Here is a 17,841-nt window from a genome sequence, read left to right on the forward strand (position 1 = left end):
GCACCATTAAGGCATGGCTCTTTTGAGGAAGTGATGGAAAATCAGTTATTTATTCATATCTTTGACAGCTTACTATGAATCTTTCCCAAATTTGGCTCGTAGCAGTAATTCTTCAAGGCAAGCAATTACCGCATATCTGTTACCATGGAAACCAGGTCACGTGACCACAAGGCCGCCATCTTGGATTTTTTAAACAAATCGTTTGTAGTCGTATTGAAACTACTTCAAAAGTCCTGAAAATCCATATTCCTTTTTACATTTGCAATACCTATATGGATCTAATTGGATATCTTGGAAATTATATTAAGTTTAATTTTTAGAATATTTTTAATTTTTTGGAAAATACAGAAAATATTCTAAAAATTAAACTTAATATAATTTCCAAGATATCCAATTAGATCCATATAGGTATTGCAAATATAAAAAGGAATATGGATTTTCAGGACTTTTGAAGTAGTTTCAATACGACTACAAACGATTTGTTTAAAAATCCAAGATGGCGGCCTTGTGGTCACGTGACTTAGTTTCCATGGTAACCAAGGCTCTAAGGTTCCTTCTTTTCACAAAAGACATTAACTTGCCAAGTTTGGGGAAGATTCGTAGAAAACTGGCTATGATATAGCCAAACAGTTTTTCATCTGAGAGCCATGCCTTAATGATGCTGAGTAAGCGCCAGATTTTAGCGGCAGAAAGGGCAATAGTAGTACCTAGTACCTTGCGGAGGTAGGTGTGTTATATAGGCCGTCAAGTGGCTTCCGGATCGATACTGTTAATACTATTAAATTCATTTCCTGTACGACCAAAACAAAACAAATTACACAATTGATCCCCATTTCTCTTGCTCTTTTAAAATTTGTTATTTTTTGCCTCAAAATCCAAAATTGTGTGGACGGAGAGCATTTCGTATCCGAATTTTTTCGAACACGATGACGTCATGATTGTCATGGGAACATTTTTGCCGCCTCTAATCAGACTAGTGTGGACGCGAAACATTTTATCCGTTTTCATGTGTGGACGGAAAACTTTTTGTTCGGTTTCGGTGTGAAAGTTGCGGATTCAAATTTATTCGGCATAGTGTGGACGTGGCCTTAGAATGCCAAACGCGTATTAAAAACAGTGGATGATGGCACGGGTCGCCGGTCACCGCATGCATCTAATTAACGTACTTCCCATGTGCCATTTCCGTCTCAGCTTCTATGTTCTAACTATCGGTTTCTGAACCCGACAACGATCGATTCCTCAATTGAGTGTATACGCTTAGAATGTGTTCCAATAAGATAAAGGATACATTTCCGTTTCAATTGTTTAACTAATTAAGAAAACATTTTTTTCTTAATCAAATTAGTCATGTTAGTTATATTGTTAATAATTAATCATAACCATAACTTTAAACAGTATCTTATTAAGGCTACTGAGATGTTATATTATTTCTCTTTCTACATTCCAGTAAAAGATGCAGCTGCTAGCTCATTAGTTATATAGCTGTGCGTTGACGTCGAGAAAATAAAACCCATATAAGTATACTAGTCATTTCATCAGCAGGTCTTTCTCTGGTGTACGAAAAGATTACTTACTAAGGTGCGTAAGAAAAAGCCCTTCATGTTGCACGGATTTTTGCTTTACACGCAAATTTGTTTGTTTGTTCGTTTTAATTTTTTTCTTGAACCTTTATGATACTGGGTTAGAAAGCGAAGAAATTTCCGTCTGTGTTTTTACCTGTTTTTTTATAGTTTCTACGAGTTAAGATCGATTTTATTTTAAAAACTAAAACGGCATCACAGTAGAAATCTTGTTACGTTAATTGAGGAAACACAGAGAGGGACAGCTAGTAAAACGATGCCAGGGAAAGAGTACCTAGCAATTTAATGAACTATAAAGCCTAATAGCAATAAAAAAAGTAACTCGTTGAAAAACATGATGGTATCAGAAAACATTTCATTTAAGGTTCGAAGGTTTTTTGAAATCGCAAATACGAGCAGAATTTAGAAAATGAAATGTGCGAACGAACATCACAATTAATATATAAACTGCTGTTAAGTATTGGTGTGGTTGCTTTATTGCCAATTTTCTCTACTTTCTAACCTTAATTTCTAACCTTAATTTCTAAATCATCTTTAATTCAAGATTCAGAAAATTCTTTTCGGTTTTGAACATAGAAATTTTGCAAAGACAAAACATTTTAGTAACGTGGTGGAAAAAGTTTTGAGTTCTAATATCTAAAGCTGCTGGTAAATCACTTTGGAGCAATGGAAAAAATTGGGGAATTCGTACCATTTGATTTGTAAGCCATATTATTAGACTATTTATACCTAACATGTTCGCAATTTTTGTTTATAAAGTTTCTCTATGACGTTTACTGCAAAGCTTCAATTTGATCGGAAATATTTTAAGGCCTTCAAACTTGAGCCTTAAATGAGGACAGGTCGGGACACTGGTAATTTTGCTTATCCCTTGTTTATTTGGTTTTGCATCGCTATTAATGACTGTCGTCGTATTTCATTACCTGTTTGTCGTTACTATGGTAACACAGCTTCATTTAATTGCAAACATTAATCCTCATCCATTGTTTGGTGTTAAAATCATTGACGAAAACTGTTCAAATGTAATCACACTTAAATTACAAGAAATTAGCAATGTAAACTGTTTCTTGCAGCGGTTTATATTTTAATTCCTTCCAATGATAATCAGCTTTAAATAAAAGCTCCTCTAAACAATCTGCGATGCAAGTACGTATGAAATTAATATTTCTAACTGAAAACATCTCCCGATTCTTTCGATCACTAATTATTTTAATTATTTTGCTGATTTTCAGTGACAACGTTCTTGCAATTAGGTGTATTTACCCAGCGCGGTTTTAAGGAAGTGACCTTTTAAAACTGCTGCATACACAGATTCATGTGGCTTTAAGTGGTACTGCACCTTTCTTTCATCTTAGTCTTCATTGCTTTTCCTTCCTATAGATTCGAAGGAAAAAAGCAAACTTTTAAGAATGGAGATACTGGTACCAGTCATTCTCCTGTCGCTATGGAAACATGGACACGCACAGTCTTGTCAGGCAACAGCATACTCTCAGTTCAATCACAAAATCCAGGGTCACGTGATCAAAACCTATTCTGCGGTGACATCAAGCCTCCAGTGTACAGAAAAGTGTGAACTGCATGCAGATTGCTACAGCATTAACTACTGCTTCAGTCAAGGGATCTGTGAGCTGAATAACGCTAATCACTTGACTAACCCCGAAAGTCTGGTCTACTCGGCTGGCTGTCATTACTTGAATTACATTTTACGAGCTGTGCCGAGATGCAGTAACAAACTGTGCTCCTATCCTCTCGTGTGTAAGGTCGACAATAACGGGCATAGCCACAATTGTGTTCCATGTGAAGGTAAAATTAATAGATGCTTATGTTCTGCAAAAATACTGCTCGCTGTGTTTCTTTTCCCGGACTTTCCTGAACATGACTTGTTGGGGTCATTCTCTTTTTAATCTTTTTTTAAAGTTTTTTCAAGAGTAGTATCACTTTCTCGATAGAAGCTGCCATTTTTCGATATTTGAAATAATAAAACTTAAACTTTGAATTCCAGAACATCAGGTTAATTTTGACGCGGTTAATGTGCACCACCTTAATGGCATGGACTTTTAGAAGCTGCACCAGGCCTAGGATTTCCCGACATGAAGGGGGTACATGTACAATCCCAATGCACTTATTCTTAAAAAATACTCTCTCGTTCCTCCCCAAAAGTACATTTACGTAACAATCAAAATGGAGGATACGCCCATTAATATAAAAATTGAAGGGCACGCCCCAAGGCACCTGTTTGTTAATTTTGCGCGTACGTTCGAGTGATAATTTCGTTATCATGACCGGCGCATGCGTGCCCAAGCATCGTGTTCAACATGTATCGCTTTTGTTTTTAAGTCTATTCAGATGCAAAGGAAGTCATGTCGTTCCCGAGGAAAAGTGTCGAGGATAAAGTTGAGCATGAGCTTCAGGCTGACGTTCGACTGACAGCATTTACGATCAGCATGTGGGTACAAGCAGACCCAAGTACAGATAAACTTTCACCGTTCTGTTATGCCACAGTCGGTCAACCAAATGAAATCAGTGTTTATTTAACCAAGGGGTACACGGAACTGAGTATTGCCAGCACTCTTGAGTAAGTAGACAAGGAGGGCTTGTGACAGAACATAAATTCACTTTGGGTGAAATGCTTTCCCAATTGTGCTTTCCCATCAGTTCATGATCTCTTGGGATTCAGTATTCGGCTCTACTTCGGTCACATACATCTATAGCAGAAGTGAAGGCCCTGAACGATTTAAAAAAAAGCTCTTTTCAAGTATATGGTACAGAAAAAGAAAAAAACATTGCTGCTCGCAATGACACGTGGTTTGAAATGGCATTCGACAACCAAAAGAAAAGGGTCTAGTTTCCACATTATATCCATCGTAGTCAAGAATGGGATATCACTAGCTACTTCTCGTCCCATTAATTCTAGCTTTTGAAAGATAAAAGAGTAAATCATGAGTACATACAATGATGGGTATTCCTATAGTAGACAGTTCCCTTATAAAGGTAACTGCAATGACTTCAATAGCCTCATGGAGCTTTTTTTTCTAGGCAGGGTTACCCTTCAGTGATTGACGGCAAGTGGCATCACCTTTGCGCAACATGGCAAAACTTTGACGGTACGTACAAATTCTACATCGATGGAGTAAAGAAATTGGGTGTCAAGACGTCCATGCGCCAAGGCCGCGTTATTCAAAAGGGAGCGCTGTTGCTTGGACAAGAGCAGGATAGCTACAAAGGAGGATTTCAGGCGAGCCAAAGTTTCCAAGGCAACCTTTCAAGTGTCAACATGTGGAACAAGGTACTAAATGCCCAGGAGGTTTCAGCCCTTGCCAAAAAATGTCCCACCGAAGAAGGGAATTTCATAAGTTGGTCAACCTTGAAGACCAAGAAGTCGAGTGGTGTGAAGTTGACTTGTTCAAATCAGTGTGCTTAGGTCGACTTTACATGTAATATTAGGTGCTGAGTGAGATCGTGATCATCCAGCAAGCATCCCTGATCTCTCACTTGGCTCTTCATGACTTCAGTTAGGCTTTCTCTCTGAATTATATTAAGAATTCGATAATTCACACCACTGAATCACTCGCGAATAACCACGAGCTCGCTCAACGATAAAAAATACGATAATACTATACACTTTTGATCACTTATGTTTATATTTCCTCACTGCATTTTGTTATTTCAAAAATTTTGAATGCTGAAGTAATAAAAGAATGCATTGAATTCCTAACACTTAATGGAAGGACAAATGATAAAGAATGTATCTTGTATGACTGCGTTAAATACTCAATGAACAGACTAATCCAGGTTTTTCTTTTTTCCTAGCGCGACTTTTCAGCTTGTCTTAAGGGATAGAAAGTAATTCTGGAATATTACCCTAGTTACACACGTACCGTGCAGTTATCTTAAAGGTGTGTAAGGACAATAGCCTGGCTAAATGGGATATCGTGTGATTGTGATAGCCAGTAACAAGTAACAAAATATTACGACTTATCCATATACCACATAATAGAAACCGTGTTTGGATAATTCTTAGCAATTTATCGATACTCCTGCAAATCAAAGTCAAAGCGCGGCTAAAACAGAGATCGCATTGGATTTTAGTATGTTTGGTCTGTCTGGTTAATTTTGCGGAAGGAGGACACCCTTTGAATCTGCACAGTAGTGCTAAGAAGCGCCAGATTTTAGCGGCAGAAAGGGCAATTGTAGTACCTAGAACCTGGCGGAGGTAGGTGTGTTATATAGGCCGTCAAGTGGCTTCCGGATCGATACTGTTGACACTATTAAATTCATTTCCTGTACGACCAAAACAAAACAAATTACACAATAGACCTTTTTTGAGAAACAAACATCATGCCGTATATGGTGTTGTTTGTACCGAATCTAGACCACAATGCATCCTGTTTATTGAACTCAGAAAAGGCCTATTGATCCCCATTTCTCTTGCTCTTTTAGAATTTACTTTTTGCCTCAAAATCCAAAATTGTGGAAAATCCAAATCTGGAATCACTCCTTGGATCTAAAACAGAAAATAAGTCGGCGTACAGTTACCATAGATACAGCAAAGGGTAAATAGATAGTCTTTACCAAACGAATGGAGATTATGTATCGTATCCCCAAATCGATCATTGCTATTCAAGTGAAAACAGAAAACGTGAGTAGTGATTTTTATATGTGTTCAAAAATATATATTTATGGTATGCATTTATCGTTTTGCTTTACCAACATTTCGAAATTGACTAGAAATTCTGAAATATTCAATAATTCGTAAATTTTTAAACCTCGAGTCTAGTCCCTCAGCATTAGTCCTCAGTAGATCATGAAATGCTGAATATTGGCGCGAAAATGCAGTGAATTCGCGCGCGCGCCGCGTCGTTACATCACGTGACTGGAAGCCTTTCGGCGGGAATTTGCTCAACCGTTCGAATAAATGACTGCCATTTTGAATAATAACAAGATAGACACAAACGAGCTTGATTTTCACCACTTTTTCATAGATATTTTATTTCTTTTTATCAACCAAAAGGTAAGTAATTGATTTATGAATGTCATGTTCTTCGTAATTTTGTATTATGGAAGTGAAAAACATTTGAATGTCCCTCCATTGCCTCAATAAAGCACTACACGAGTAACACAATACTTTGTCAACCGAGTTAGCGTCGGTCTGTATCTGAGCAAAATGCTGCGTCTAAAGCGTTAGAACTTACTTTAAAAGCTAAATTTTTGTAGTCTAAGCGTTTTAATACACGTTGTTGTAATTAAATTGCATTTAGGGCCGAAAAAATATGACAAAACTAGTGCTGTTTTGTGCACAAAGTCACATGATGGCTACATCAGAAGGACAACTTGTTTTCGTTGCCTTGTCTAAACATGTCTCGAAATAATAAAAGGGGGTCTTGGATCCTCTATTTTTATCAACAGTAATCTCAATTTGATCGCTTAAAAAAGGATTCAATCGAAAAATACAAGAACTTTGACCAAAAAAGTATAAAAAGGACCTGTTTCGACCTAGCGTCGGACTAATCGATTCAGGCAAGTGTCGAAGCATGTATGCTATAATATTGATTTAAAAACCGAAACTAGAAATAAATATAACAATTTTTACGTTTTTCGGATTGGATTTTGAATTGCAAGAACGTTTTTCCCCTTACCAGATATTGTGTTGTTTAAAAAAAACTCCATTTGAAAAGAAGTTTAGTCAATATAGAGTTTCCATGCTTGAATTTGGAGTTGCTATGAATGTGTTGTATTGTATGCTATATAAAGAAAAACTATTGTACATTACTTTTTGATCATTTTTAATTTTGGGAGACCAAAATCATCTCTCTTTTAACCATCTGTTTATATCTTTTAGACAATATCTAAATAATAAATGTCTTTTTTTAATAAGAAATGTTGTTAGAAGTACAGAATTTCTTCATCAATTAATTGATTCAGGGAAATAGGCCCTTTGCAGCTAGTGGTCACGTGCTTGGATACCGCTTAGCAACACAAAACTGGAGAGCAAGCCTTCCAGTAAACAAAAGTTGTAATAGGTCAAGCACGCGTGGTTTTATACGATAGTTTCATCGTTCAAAACGCTTAATCCTTTTGCCCTATCTACAAACACAGTAAGATAATCTTAAATTCTCTCCTTTGGACTCGATTTTTGGTTCGAAGTAACGATATTCTTCGCGTTATCGCGAAAAAATTGTCACCGCCGGCCCGCTCGACGGCTGAAAAACATGGCGACTTCGCAAGGTATGTACTTCAAAACTCTCCTTTTTTTTGGTTTCTTTTCAATTATTGGACTTCTAAAATCTCTAAAATAACAGTTTAGATTGTGAATGGTGATCGATTGTAATTGGACGGCATTTTAATGGACGATTTGTTTATTTTTTGTGAGAGTGATTCCACGTCTAAAGTCAAGACTAACCCATGTTTACATATATTCGCTGTAGATGTTAGAACTCCCGACGAGCCATCACATACCAAGAAAAATTCTTCGTACCATTGTTGTGTTCCCTTGTGTAACGGAGAATCTCGATATCATCCTGATTTAAAGTTTCACCGCTTACCAGGCCGTGCAAGGGATGAGCAATTGAAAAAGGAATGGCTGGTGAAGATACGAAGAGATGTGGGCCCACACTTCAAGGTATATAGGAATCTAACAATATCAATGCACAATACGAATTGCCTGTGGATCTTTAAAAAACTGTAATGAAGATAAAAATAGTTGAATACAGTTACATTGTTATTAAAAGGACATTTGATTTATAATAGGTTAACAAAAGTACCAGAGTGTGCTCAAAACACTTCACTGAGGAAGATTACAATCCTCCCACTGATTCTGGACGTCAGTTGCTAAAAAGAGAAGCTGTACCATCAATCTTTGACTGGTCAACCAAATCCAAAGCAAGAAGAAAGATAATTCGACAAGTAGATAGGTAATGAATATCACATATTTCTACTTCAATACATTTCATTTAGACTTGACTGATGGAATTGTACTTGATGTTTATTTTGGTTTAAACCAAAATAATTTTATAATTTTAATAATTTAGTCTTTTATAATTTTTTATTTAGTGTGAACTGAGTGTGAACTGAGTGTCATCATAATTTCAAAACCTTTTTACAGAGACACTCAGACAGATGAAAGTGATGACAATGAAGATAATAGTCCCAGCACTTCTACAACCTTCAGCATGGATGACCTACAAGCACAAGTCCAGTCACTCAGAGCACAGTTCCAAGATGCACAAAAGCAACTTGAACAAAGTAGAAATGAAACTGCAGCTGCCCTCACTGAAATAAAAAGGGTTAAAGTTGAAGCTGCAAAAGAAATTGAGGACATTAAGAGGCAAGCTGCAGAACAATTAGCACTTAATAAATTTGGGCTTGAGAGATTTGGCACAGACAATGAGATCATAAGATTTTATACAGGTTTCCCATCCTATTTACATATTCAGTTCTTTTTTAAGTTTTTGCAGCCATGTGCTGCACAAATGACATATTGTTATGCCTCTGGAGAAAGAGAAAGTAGACCAGACTCAAGAAATATGCTTCTCGTGGATGAATTGTTTATGTTTTGTGTACGCCTCAAACTAGGTCTATTCGGACAGGATTTAGCTCATAGGTTCCGAATACATAAATCGTCAGTTTGCAGGAAATTGATCACATGGACTAATTTTTTGTATTTTCTTCTTGGTAGTCAAGTGATCTGGCCTTCAAGGCAAGATGTTGATAGGTTTATGCCAGAAGGTTTTAAAAAGCTTTATGCAAGCACACGTGTCATTTTAGATTGTACAGAGATTTTTGTTCAAACACCTACCTCCCTACTACTTCAGTCGCAGCTTTATTCTAGTTATAAGAGTAATACTACACTCAAGGGTTTGATAGGCATTACCCCTAATGGAGCTATTAGCTTCGTTTCTAGCCTTTACACAGGGGGGATTAGTGATAAGGAAATCACAAGGTGCAGCGGCATTCTAGATTTGTTAGAACCTGGTGATTCAGTCATGGCAGACAAAGGGTTTGACATTGAAGATTTACTTAGGGAGAAGCGGGTAGAGTTAAATATTCCTCCGTTTCTTGAAAGTCAGGAACAATTCTCTGCCGCAGATGTTCAAAAAACAAAGACACTAGCAAGTCTTAGAATTCATGTCGAGAGGGCAATAAGAAGAGTCAAAGAGTACCACTTTTTTGATTCAGATGTGCCATTGTCCACTTTAGGTTCAGTCAATCAGTTATATACTGTAGCCTGCCTCCTTACAAATTTTCAAGGCCCACTTATTTTATCCAATGGTAATAATGAGGCATAGTGTCTGTAAGAAGTTGGTGAATGTATGATTAATGTGGCTTACATAACCCATTAGATAATCTTTAATGCAGGTTGGTTTATCATGTGTCTTGGATTGCTTTTTGTAACTATTTCAATTTGTTTGTAAATGAAAACTCAAAAAAAAAAACTAATGAACAAACACAAAATCTAAATAGCACAAATAAATATAATACTAATATGATATAAATATAATAAAAAATAAATTAAGATTATGAATTGATTTGTCATTAATAAAAATAATATAATATTTGTTATCATAAGAAATCTGGCCATGGTTTGAGAACAACAACAAAAATCTTAGTGTATTAATGTAAATAGTAATTGAAGAAAAAACTATCAACTTTGTCCTTTGCTTGCTGGAAAAACACTGAATCAAAATTAATTCTAGAGCAAACAAACAAATTTTCGTCAATGTAACTGAAAAAATCACACCATTCTAATCCTGTGAGTCCAAGCTGGCACTGGATCTGGTAATAATAAATGTCTGTTGTTTTCAGTTTGTACTGGTTAGTGTTCTGGTCCTTGGTGAGATACCTCACATTGTCAAATGATGTTTCCCCCTCTTTAACGACCTTTATTTCTAACAAGCCAAAGGGATTCTGACCATTATTTACGGCATCAAGGTCATAAACTTTCCTGTCTGGGCTACAACCTAGCCATGGGCACTTTGGGTGGACAATCAGCCCAGATGGGAAGAGGTTTACTCTTCCACCCTTTGCATTGCTAGCATAGACCATGGCAGCATGTGGTTCAAGTTCAATGCCTCTTCTCATTGCTGCAGTTTGTACAAATCTGGTGGGGTTTAGCTGATTGACAAGGGTGTCAAAATGTGACACCCGGCGAGCGACAATGCCAAATTTGCTTGCTGTTACCCTTTTTTTTCTGAGCAGGTGCCATACATCACTCTGACTTTGAGTGACTGTTTGCTGCTGCACTCTCAGTGATGACTCTGTTGTCACAGACAATGTTCCAAATATAGATTGTTGACGACTGTCAAGACAGATTGACACATTGTTATTAAATCTGTCCTCTGCACTTGAGAGGGGAAGCTCTGGGAAAGAAGTGCAAGTAAAATCATTTATGATGTAGTCAGTTGACATCTTTTGTTGATATGACAGGACACAGCCTTTTGGGACATTTCCAAACTTGCTCTGTACAAATGGGATATTGCCAAGTTGATCTTGATTGGGCAGAATGGTTGTAAAGAGAGGATAAGGTGGTTGGAAGCCGTTAAAGTGCTCTTTTGTGAGGGTAGGATACTGGGTAGATGGGGAATACAAATTACTCTTGATATATCTACTGTACGAAGCGCCAAGTTGGGGTTTTTTCACTAGCACGTCTTGTATTTCTTTTTGTGCGATTTTGGATCCTCTAGGTATGCTCCAACGCTGCTTCATGCTGGTACATGTTAGCTCATCAGGCAATGTCCGATGTCCCAGTTGCTTAAGAAGGGCTAAATAGTAAAGAAGCCCGATCACATGATGGCAGTATCCACCTGCCCCGGCTACACATGAGCACAGCCCAGACAGCAATGTCAAATTGTTGTTCTGGACTGACACCTCTAAAATGTGCGGTGGTTCAGACTTCCTCATTGAGCGGTAACACTTGCATTTAACTCTCACGCACTGGTCGGTATATATCACTAAAAAATTGGAAAAATTAGTGTGAATTGTCTGCCATTCATATCATAATGAAATAGAAAAAACATTTTGGCTATCAAGTACCTTTAACGTCATGTAAATAGCCTGGTTCCGCCATAAATTTGTACGCTTTCGAAGTGCTTGTGCAGCCAGACTTCTCTATAGCGTAGCTCCCTACATCATCGAAGGTGAGGGAAGGAAAGATAGAGATGTCTTGAGTTTCTACTTCATCTAAAACAAAAATAAATATAAAAATATCAGTACGAAGAATTTTTCTTGGTATGTGATGGCTCGTCGGGAGTTCTAACATCTACAGTGAATATATGTAAACATGGGTTAGTCTTGACTTTAGACGTGGAATCACTCTCACAAAAAATAAACAAATCGTCCATTAAAATGCCGTCCAATTACAATCGATCACCATTCACAATCTAAACTGTTATTTTAGAGATTTTAGAAGTCCAATAATTGAAAAGAAACCAAAAAAAAGGAGAGTTTTGAAGTACATACCTTGCGAAGTCGCCATGTTTTTCAGCCGTCGAGCGGGCCGGCGGTGACAATTTTTTCGCGATAACGCGAAGAATATCGTTACTTCGAACCAAAAATCGAGTCCAAAGGAGAGAATTTAAGATTATCTTACTGTGTTTGTAGATAGGGCAAAAGGATTAAGCGTTTTGAACAATGAAACTATCGTATAAAACCACGCGTGCTTGACCTATTACAACTTTTGTTTACTGGAAGGCTTGCTCTCCAGTTTTGTGTTGCTAAGCGGTATCCAAGCACGTGACCACTAGCTGCAAAGGGCCTATTGACAGCCTGGTATCTTGTTTTCTTGTTTTTATTTATTTCACTAATGAGTAACATTGTATGATTCACATGTATGCATGCAAATGTACAAAGTTTAAATAATATAACCGTGAAACTTTGGTAATGCTAAATAGCACAATTTCATGCAAATTCCATTGTTTTCATTTGTTTAATTAGCACTATTTAACAATTATTCGCCGAAGACAAAGTGATTATCGGGGAATATTTACCGAGGCGCGAGTTTTCGATAAAAGGCATTTTGTTCCAGTAACAGCAACAAAGCGGCTGGCCGCCATTTTGGATTTTTGCTCAAGGTGATTATCGTGTGATAGTGTAAGTTTCTTGACCAATCAGCACGAGCGATTTTCTATAATCACCTGCGTATTTTTACTAATTTGTACTATTTAGTAATTAGTGTTTCACAGATTAATTTTTTGCACTCTATGAAACCCATGTATTTTTTAATAACAAATATCAAAAGAGCTACTTATTTGAAACTTTAGCACCTGTATGTTCCTAGCAAGTGATCCATAAATAATCTATTAAATTTGTATTTTTATTGTTATCAAATTTATATTAAAGCTCTGTTGCATTTCTACCCCTAACCAATGTGTATGTGTTGTCTTTGTAGTTTTGGACCAAAATGCTTATATTATTTTTTCATACGATTTATATTACTCCTATTTCTCACAGAATTCATTTTAGATTGTAGACGACATTTCTGTACAGGCATCATGTTTTATCACACTTTCATTTTGGCCAAGAAAGGCCCTATGGCAAGAGTTTGGCTTGCTGCTCACTGGGAGAAAAAGCTTAGTAAAGCAGTGGTTTTTGAGACAGATATCAAGTCCTCTGTGGAAAGCATAGTTTCTCCTAAAATAAAGATGGCACTCAGAACGTCTGGGCATTTACTACTTGGAGTTGTCAGGATATACTCAAGAAAAGCTAAATACCTGCTTGCTGATTGCAGTGAAGCTTTCGTTAAAATAAAAATGGCTTTCAGGCCTGGTGTAGTTGATCTACCTGAGGAAGGTCGTGAACTGGCCTTTTCTGCTATAACCTTACCAGAAGTTTTTACTGATTTGGACATGACATTACCAGAACTAAAGTAAGTGACTACTTATTTTCTATGAATCATTGTGTGAATGGCCTTGCATCACCTATTGAATAACATTATTTTTTAATATTGACTTCCTGCTTTCAGAAATGCAATATTTAAAGAGATCATGCCAAAATTATGAAATCAGAGAAGTTTGAAGCGATTTCGATAAAAATAGCACTGCAGTTACAGGCAATCAAATTTGGCAAAAAACAAAAAACTTAAAAAATCATTTGCTGTGTATTAGTTTTAATATGAGTTCTTTATTTCTAATAGGGGAATAATGTCTTTACTCTTTCAGTGATATAGAACTACAAGCACAGTTTACATTAAACCAAAGCAGAATAGAAGAAATTACAATGAAAGAAGATGTTGTTGTTAACAACCTGCTGGGAGATGAAGGTTTTGGAGACATTCCATTTGACAGTGATGGGGAAAAAGAAATAATGAGAGCAGGAACAGGAATGGAAGAATCTCTTTATCAGTCAAAAGATTTGTCAAAAATCACTTTGAATGAAACAGATGTTGGTAAAGGGATTGCTGATTCTACATTTGAAAGAAGCAAGATAGGTTTGTATATTTCTTTAACAATAGACCATTTTTGAATCCAAACATTATTGCTGTTTCTTGATTACAGACCCGTTTACTCAGAGTTAGCCTCATATAAGTAATCAGAATATTCACAAATACCAACGGTAAAGTAAAGAATGTACAGTGAAATTTAACAGATCCTCATTGGAACATGTGAATATTCTTAACAAAATTTAGGCTTACCTGAGCAACAGCAAATTAGAAACTGGGAGTATCTTAGGTGGAATGCATGCACATTTTTATAGGTGTCATACTTACAGAATACGAAAAATGTATTTTTGTTGAATCAAGATGTATCAAAGACAAAGTCAGTAATTTATGGAGTCTTTTGCTTGAAGTTCAATTAACAGGGTTCCCAGGGGTCAAGGAAAAGTCAGGGAAAAACACAGTCAGGGAAAATCCAGGGAAAAGTCAGGGAATTTTTTATTTAGTCAGGGAAATTGCGATTTTCATCTAAAGTCAGGGAAAAGTCAGGGAATTTTGTTCAAAGTTAACCATGAATATCCGTGTGATACTCATACTGTTTGCAATTTTCGAATAGACTGATAAATCTTTTCAAATAATGAAAAATCATTTATGCTGGACAGCTTAATTACATTGGGTATCCTGTGTAATATGATAAGAGCAGGGCCTAGGTAAAAGTTAGGCATGTGGCCCATACTTGCCCATGCGGCTCAACAAGGTCAGTGAAAACTGTTATTTAGTCAGGGAAACGTCAGGGAATTTTTATTTTCAAAATGGCTGGGAACCCTGATTAATGTTAAATGAAGCAACACCAGCAAAGCTTGTTTGAAACAAAATATCAAGGTGACTGGCTACTTTTTGAAAAGAATTTAAACTATTTTTGAGACTACGATTTTTAAATTGAAATTTAATGGTGATTCCAAATAGGAAAAGAAAAATTGGGTGTCTTAAGGTTATTTTTAGAGATAATCAGAATTAATGGATTTAATGGATGCCTATGAGCAAGTTATTGAAGCAAAAATTCATTCACTGCAAGTGATCAGAAAAATAAAATAGAAATCATAAAATCATAGCTCTTTGCAAACTATATGATTGCACAAATGTGGGTTTGACCAAACAAGTTCCAATCTTGGATAAACATTGTCCTTTTCATTAATTTTATTCTTGCAAACTTAAAATCAAGAAATATTATGTCTGTGTTGTTTTGCATTCAGGGATTTGATATATTGTTTTGTTGTCTTCATCAGATCTAGCACTAGATGAGCCTATAAAAGATGATGGTTTTGGTGGTGATGGGGTAGACTTTCTTGCTGATGGTTTTGGAGATGGCCTAGGTGATGCTTTAGTCCCTGGTATTGATGACCTGCCCCCAGTAGCAGCTGATGAATTACCTTTGGAGCCTATTGACACGAACATTGAGGGAGAGGAGCTCAAAAAGGATGACACTTCCCCTCTGGATAACCATAATGAAACTGGTGAGAAATTTTATCACTCTATGTTTAAAGGCAAGGATCTTGTTTTTAGACATTACTTGGCATCTGCATATGTGTTTCTTAGTAGATTCACTATATATTTTTTGTGCAAAATAATAGATTTTATGAAGATAAATTTGCAGCTTTCTTGACAACTTTACCTAAAAATGATTTTTTTACTTTTATACAGGTGCTAATACTACTAATGAGCTGACAATCTTACAAAATGAGGCGGAAGCGTTTGTACTTGAGCCTGTTGAAGTGGTCCAGAAAGGAAAGAGAAGTCGAAGGAAACGAAAGCTCATAGTAGATGAAGATAAAATCCTATCTACTGATGCCATTAAAGCACAGCTCTCAGATACAACAGATGTTGTTAAACATGCAACCCTCGCACCACCAACAAAGAGGCGAATGAAGCTGAAAACAAAGTCGACAGTTGAACAACTATTTGCACTTCCTGCTCTGGAGCTGTTAGCCTCTCCCTTGGTAGAAGTATTTGTTATCAATTTGACTCACAAGGCAGCAAATGAGCTTAAAACAGTTAATCATGAGGCTGAAGAAAAGATGGACACAGATGAAATGGATCAAGAAGTACCACAAGAATCAACAAGCAGTGGTGATAAGACACAAAAACGTACCTCTGTGTCTTTTGAAGAACCATTACCTTCAATGGATGAGCCCTTGCAAGATATGGTACAAGCAGAGATGCCCTTCCCAGAACAATTAGAACCAGAACAAGAAGAAAAGGAATCAGAAAAGGAAGATGTTGCTGAGCTTCCTTCATCACAAATGGATGAAGAACAAAAAATGAACACAGAAACAGAAGAACAGTTTGAAAATCGTAGGTGGACCAAGAGAACAAGTCAACTGATACACACTCTAAAGAGAGAATTCAATAAAAAAGACACTGTTAACTTCAATAACCTGGTCCAAAAGAACACAAGGAAACAAGCTGCATACAAATTTTATAGCTGTCTTTTACTAAGCAAAGACAACACTCTCAACATGAAACAGAAGGATTTATTTGGAGATATCATGCTTAACAAAGGAGCTCATTTTGCAGCAGCCTGTTAGCAGTGGACGCTCATAATCACTATGCAGATAAAAAAGAACGAAAACAGAACATGTACAAATGCATACAGCTTTTTACAGTAAGGCATAGAATTTTCAAAATGTTAAGAAATATCCAAACACTATGCAATTTTATCATCTTATGTATAAATTTTGATTCATATACTATATTTCATGCCTTTTTATTTTCCAGTTGTATTTTTAACTGTTTTAGGGCTATGAGAGATCATAGCTTGTTAATTAAAGTTTTTTTAACACAATTAAGACTATTGTTCGTTATATCCAATATCTAGTTGCACTAACATGACTGACAATATTTACGTGACAATAATACATTTCAAGCTTGTTGAATGACATGCAACAATGATTCAACAAAATCTTCACCAAACTTTTTTGAAATCAGTATATTTAGGTTTGCAGAGTAAAAAGAAAAAATGTTAGATTCACTCATTAAATTTTTACAACCCATAATCCCACTATTTGACAGCTTGAGCAGTAGTGCAGAACTCTTGATTTATGTATTCAAGTCATTTGTTCGTGTATTCAAGGGTCCATTGTGCTATTTTACTAGGAATTTCAACCTTTTTCGTTATAATAATTTGAAAATAGAGTCTTGCAGTCAATATTATTAATGATGTTTAGTAACCAACTTTATTCCATAGTAAACATGTAATATTTAACAGGTGATGAATTTGTGGCTTTTTCCACATGAATAGATTCCTTTTTTCCATTTCATTTTGTTTCTTTTTGTATCAAAAAGTTAACTAAAATATATTTGTCACAAAACTGACACATTGGAGCAATACTATATCCAGGGTCAGAATTTGAAATACTCCAGTTTCGAGTTCTCTTTGCTCAGTCTTAGTCTCGGTTGTGCATTATAATATTCGACCAAAACCAGTGGCATTTTAATCAACTCATATTGTTCTGCAGTACTTACATTCCTTACTATACAATTGATTTTAAAAAAGAACACATTTGTACACAATCAAGGCAAAGACTGAGCCAAGACGAACTCGAAATGAGGGTATTTACAACCAATAAATCGTTGGTTGTCAACATGCAGCTTTCATAATGATGTGATGCAAACAACTACATGTAGCTAAACTCATTGGCAATGAGGGGGTTTGTCGCACTAGGTGCTCTAATGCCAACATAATCACTGCAATTTTCAATTTTATGTCTCCCATCAATAAAAGTTACCAGTCAAAATGACAAGCTTACCCTTTAAGTTCCATTAATGGTTTCATTGACTTTATTGATGGAAAATTGAAATGATTATTCCTTTTGAGGAAAGACTCTGGATTCATAG

The 17,841-nt window shown here is 36.2% G+C and overlaps 4 protein-coding genes across 7 annotated transcripts; 3 read left to right on the forward strand and 1 right to left on the reverse strand.

The window, feature by feature from the left end:
• Nucleotides 1-1,449: 1,449 nt before the first annotated feature.
• On the forward strand, nt 1,450-5,222 carry LOC116301541 (C-reactive protein-like). Its single transcript, XM_031710617.2, has 4 exons — nt 1,450-1,578; nt 2,961-3,383; nt 3,918-4,155; nt 4,617-5,222. Exons 2-4 carry the CDS (start codon nt 2,990-2,992, stop codon nt 4,999-5,001), a joined length of 1,017 nt encoding a protein of 338 aa, XP_031566477.1. The 5' UTR covers nt 1,450-1,578; nt 2,961-2,989; the 3' UTR covers nt 5,002-5,222.
• Nucleotides 5,223-6,105: 883 nt separating this feature from the next.
• On the forward strand, nt 6,106-17,264 carry LOC116301533 (double-strand-break repair protein rad21 homolog). Of its 2 annotated transcripts, none has more exons than XM_031710609.2 (5): nt 6,106-6,219; nt 13,026-13,440; nt 13,733-14,001; nt 15,234-15,461; nt 15,649-17,264. In XM_031710609.2, exons 2-5 carry the CDS (start codon nt 13,067-13,069, stop codon nt 16,530-16,532), a joined length of 1,755 nt encoding a protein of 584 aa, XP_031566469.1. In that variant the 5' UTR covers nt 6,106-6,219; nt 13,026-13,066; the 3' UTR covers nt 16,533-17,264. The 2 variants fall into 2 exon arrangements, with proteins under 2 accessions (XP_031566469.1, XP_031566468.1); XM_031710608.2 differs by lacking the exon at nt 6,106-6,219 and adding an exon at nt 6,480-6,591.
• Nucleotides 7,490-10,381, forward strand: LOC148913900 (uncharacterized). Of its 2 annotated transcripts, XM_089036517.1 has the most exons (4): nt 7,490-7,805; nt 8,006-8,199; nt 8,328-8,491; nt 8,683-10,381. In XM_089036517.1, the coding sequence occupies exons 1-4, from the start codon at nt 7,790-7,792 to the stop codon at nt 9,863-9,865; spliced, it is 1,557 nt and encodes a 518-aa protein (XP_088892643.1). In that variant the 5' UTR covers nt 7,490-7,789; the 3' UTR covers nt 9,866-10,381. The 2 variants fall into 2 exon arrangements, with proteins under 2 accessions (XP_088892643.1, XP_088892639.1); XM_089036513.1 differs by lacking the exon at nt 7,490-7,805 and having other exon boundaries at nt 7,924-8,199.
• Nucleotides 10,191-12,305, reverse strand: LOC148913901 (uncharacterized). 2 transcript variants are annotated; one of them, XM_089036525.1, is made up of 3 exons: nt 12,036-12,305; nt 11,610-11,835; nt 10,191-11,527 (listed from the first exon to the last, which is right to left on the reverse strand). In XM_089036525.1, the coding sequence occupies exons 2-3, from the start codon at nt 11,833-11,835 to the stop codon at nt 10,191-10,193; spliced, it is 1,563 nt and encodes a 520-aa protein (XP_088892651.1). In that variant the 5' UTR covers nt 12,036-12,305. The 2 variants fall into 2 exon arrangements, with proteins under 2 accessions (XP_088892651.1, XP_088892653.1); XM_089036527.1 differs by having other exon boundaries at nt 11,610-11,756; nt 12,036-12,304.
• Nucleotides 17,265-17,841: the final 577 nt, after the last annotated feature.

This window comes from Actinia tenebrosa, unplaced genomic scaffold (assembly GCF_029948245.1).
Source record: "Actinia tenebrosa isolate PJP-AT-01 unplaced genomic scaffold, QUT_ActTen_1.0 PGA_scaffold0__85_contigs__length_37466705, whole genome shotgun sequence".
Lineage (NCBI taxonomy): Eukaryota > Metazoa > Cnidaria > Anthozoa > Actiniaria > Actiniidae > Actinia > Actinia tenebrosa.

Coding starts and splice junctions, on each gene's coding strand:
- LOC116301541 (XM_031710617.2), top strand. CDS start 2,990: ATGGAGATACTGGTACCAGTCATTCTCCTGTCGCTATGGAAACATGGA. Junction 3,384..3,917: donor CAATTGTGTTCCATGTGAAG/GTAAAATTAATA, acceptor TTTGTTTTTAAG/TCTATTCAGATGCAAAGGAA. Junction 4,156..4,616: donor AGTATTGCCAGCACTCTTGA/GTAAGTAGACAA, acceptor TTTTTTTTCTAG/GCAGGGTTACCCTTCAGTGA.
- LOC148913900 (XM_089036513.1), top strand. CDS start 7,924: ATGGACGATTTGTTTATTTTTTGTGAGAGTGATTCCACGTCTAAAGTC. Junction 8,200..8,327: donor ATGTGGGCCCACACTTCAAG/GTATATAGGAAT, acceptor GATTTATAATAG/GTTAACAAAAGTACCAGAGT. Junction 8,492..8,682: donor ATAATTCGACAAGTAGATAG/GTAATGAATATC, acceptor ACCTTTTTACAG/AGACACTCAGACAGATGAAA.
- LOC148913901 (XM_089036525.1), bottom strand. CDS start 11,835: ATGTTAGAACTCCCGACGAGCCATCACATACCAAGAAAAATTCTTCGT. Junction 11,528..11,609: donor CTATTTACATGACGTTAAAG/GTACTTGATAGC, acceptor CCAATTTTTTAG/TGATATATACCGACCAGTGC.
- LOC116301533 (XM_031710609.2), top strand. CDS start 13,067: ATGTTTTATCACACTTTCATTTTGGCCAAGAAAGGCCCTATGGCAAGA. Junction 13,441..13,732: donor ATGACATTACCAGAACTAAA/GTAAGTGACTAC, acceptor TTACTCTTTCAG/TGATATAGAACTACAAGCAC. Junction 15,462..15,648: donor GGATAACCATAATGAAACTG/GTGAGAAATTTT, acceptor ACTTTTATACAG/GTGCTAATACTACTAATGAG.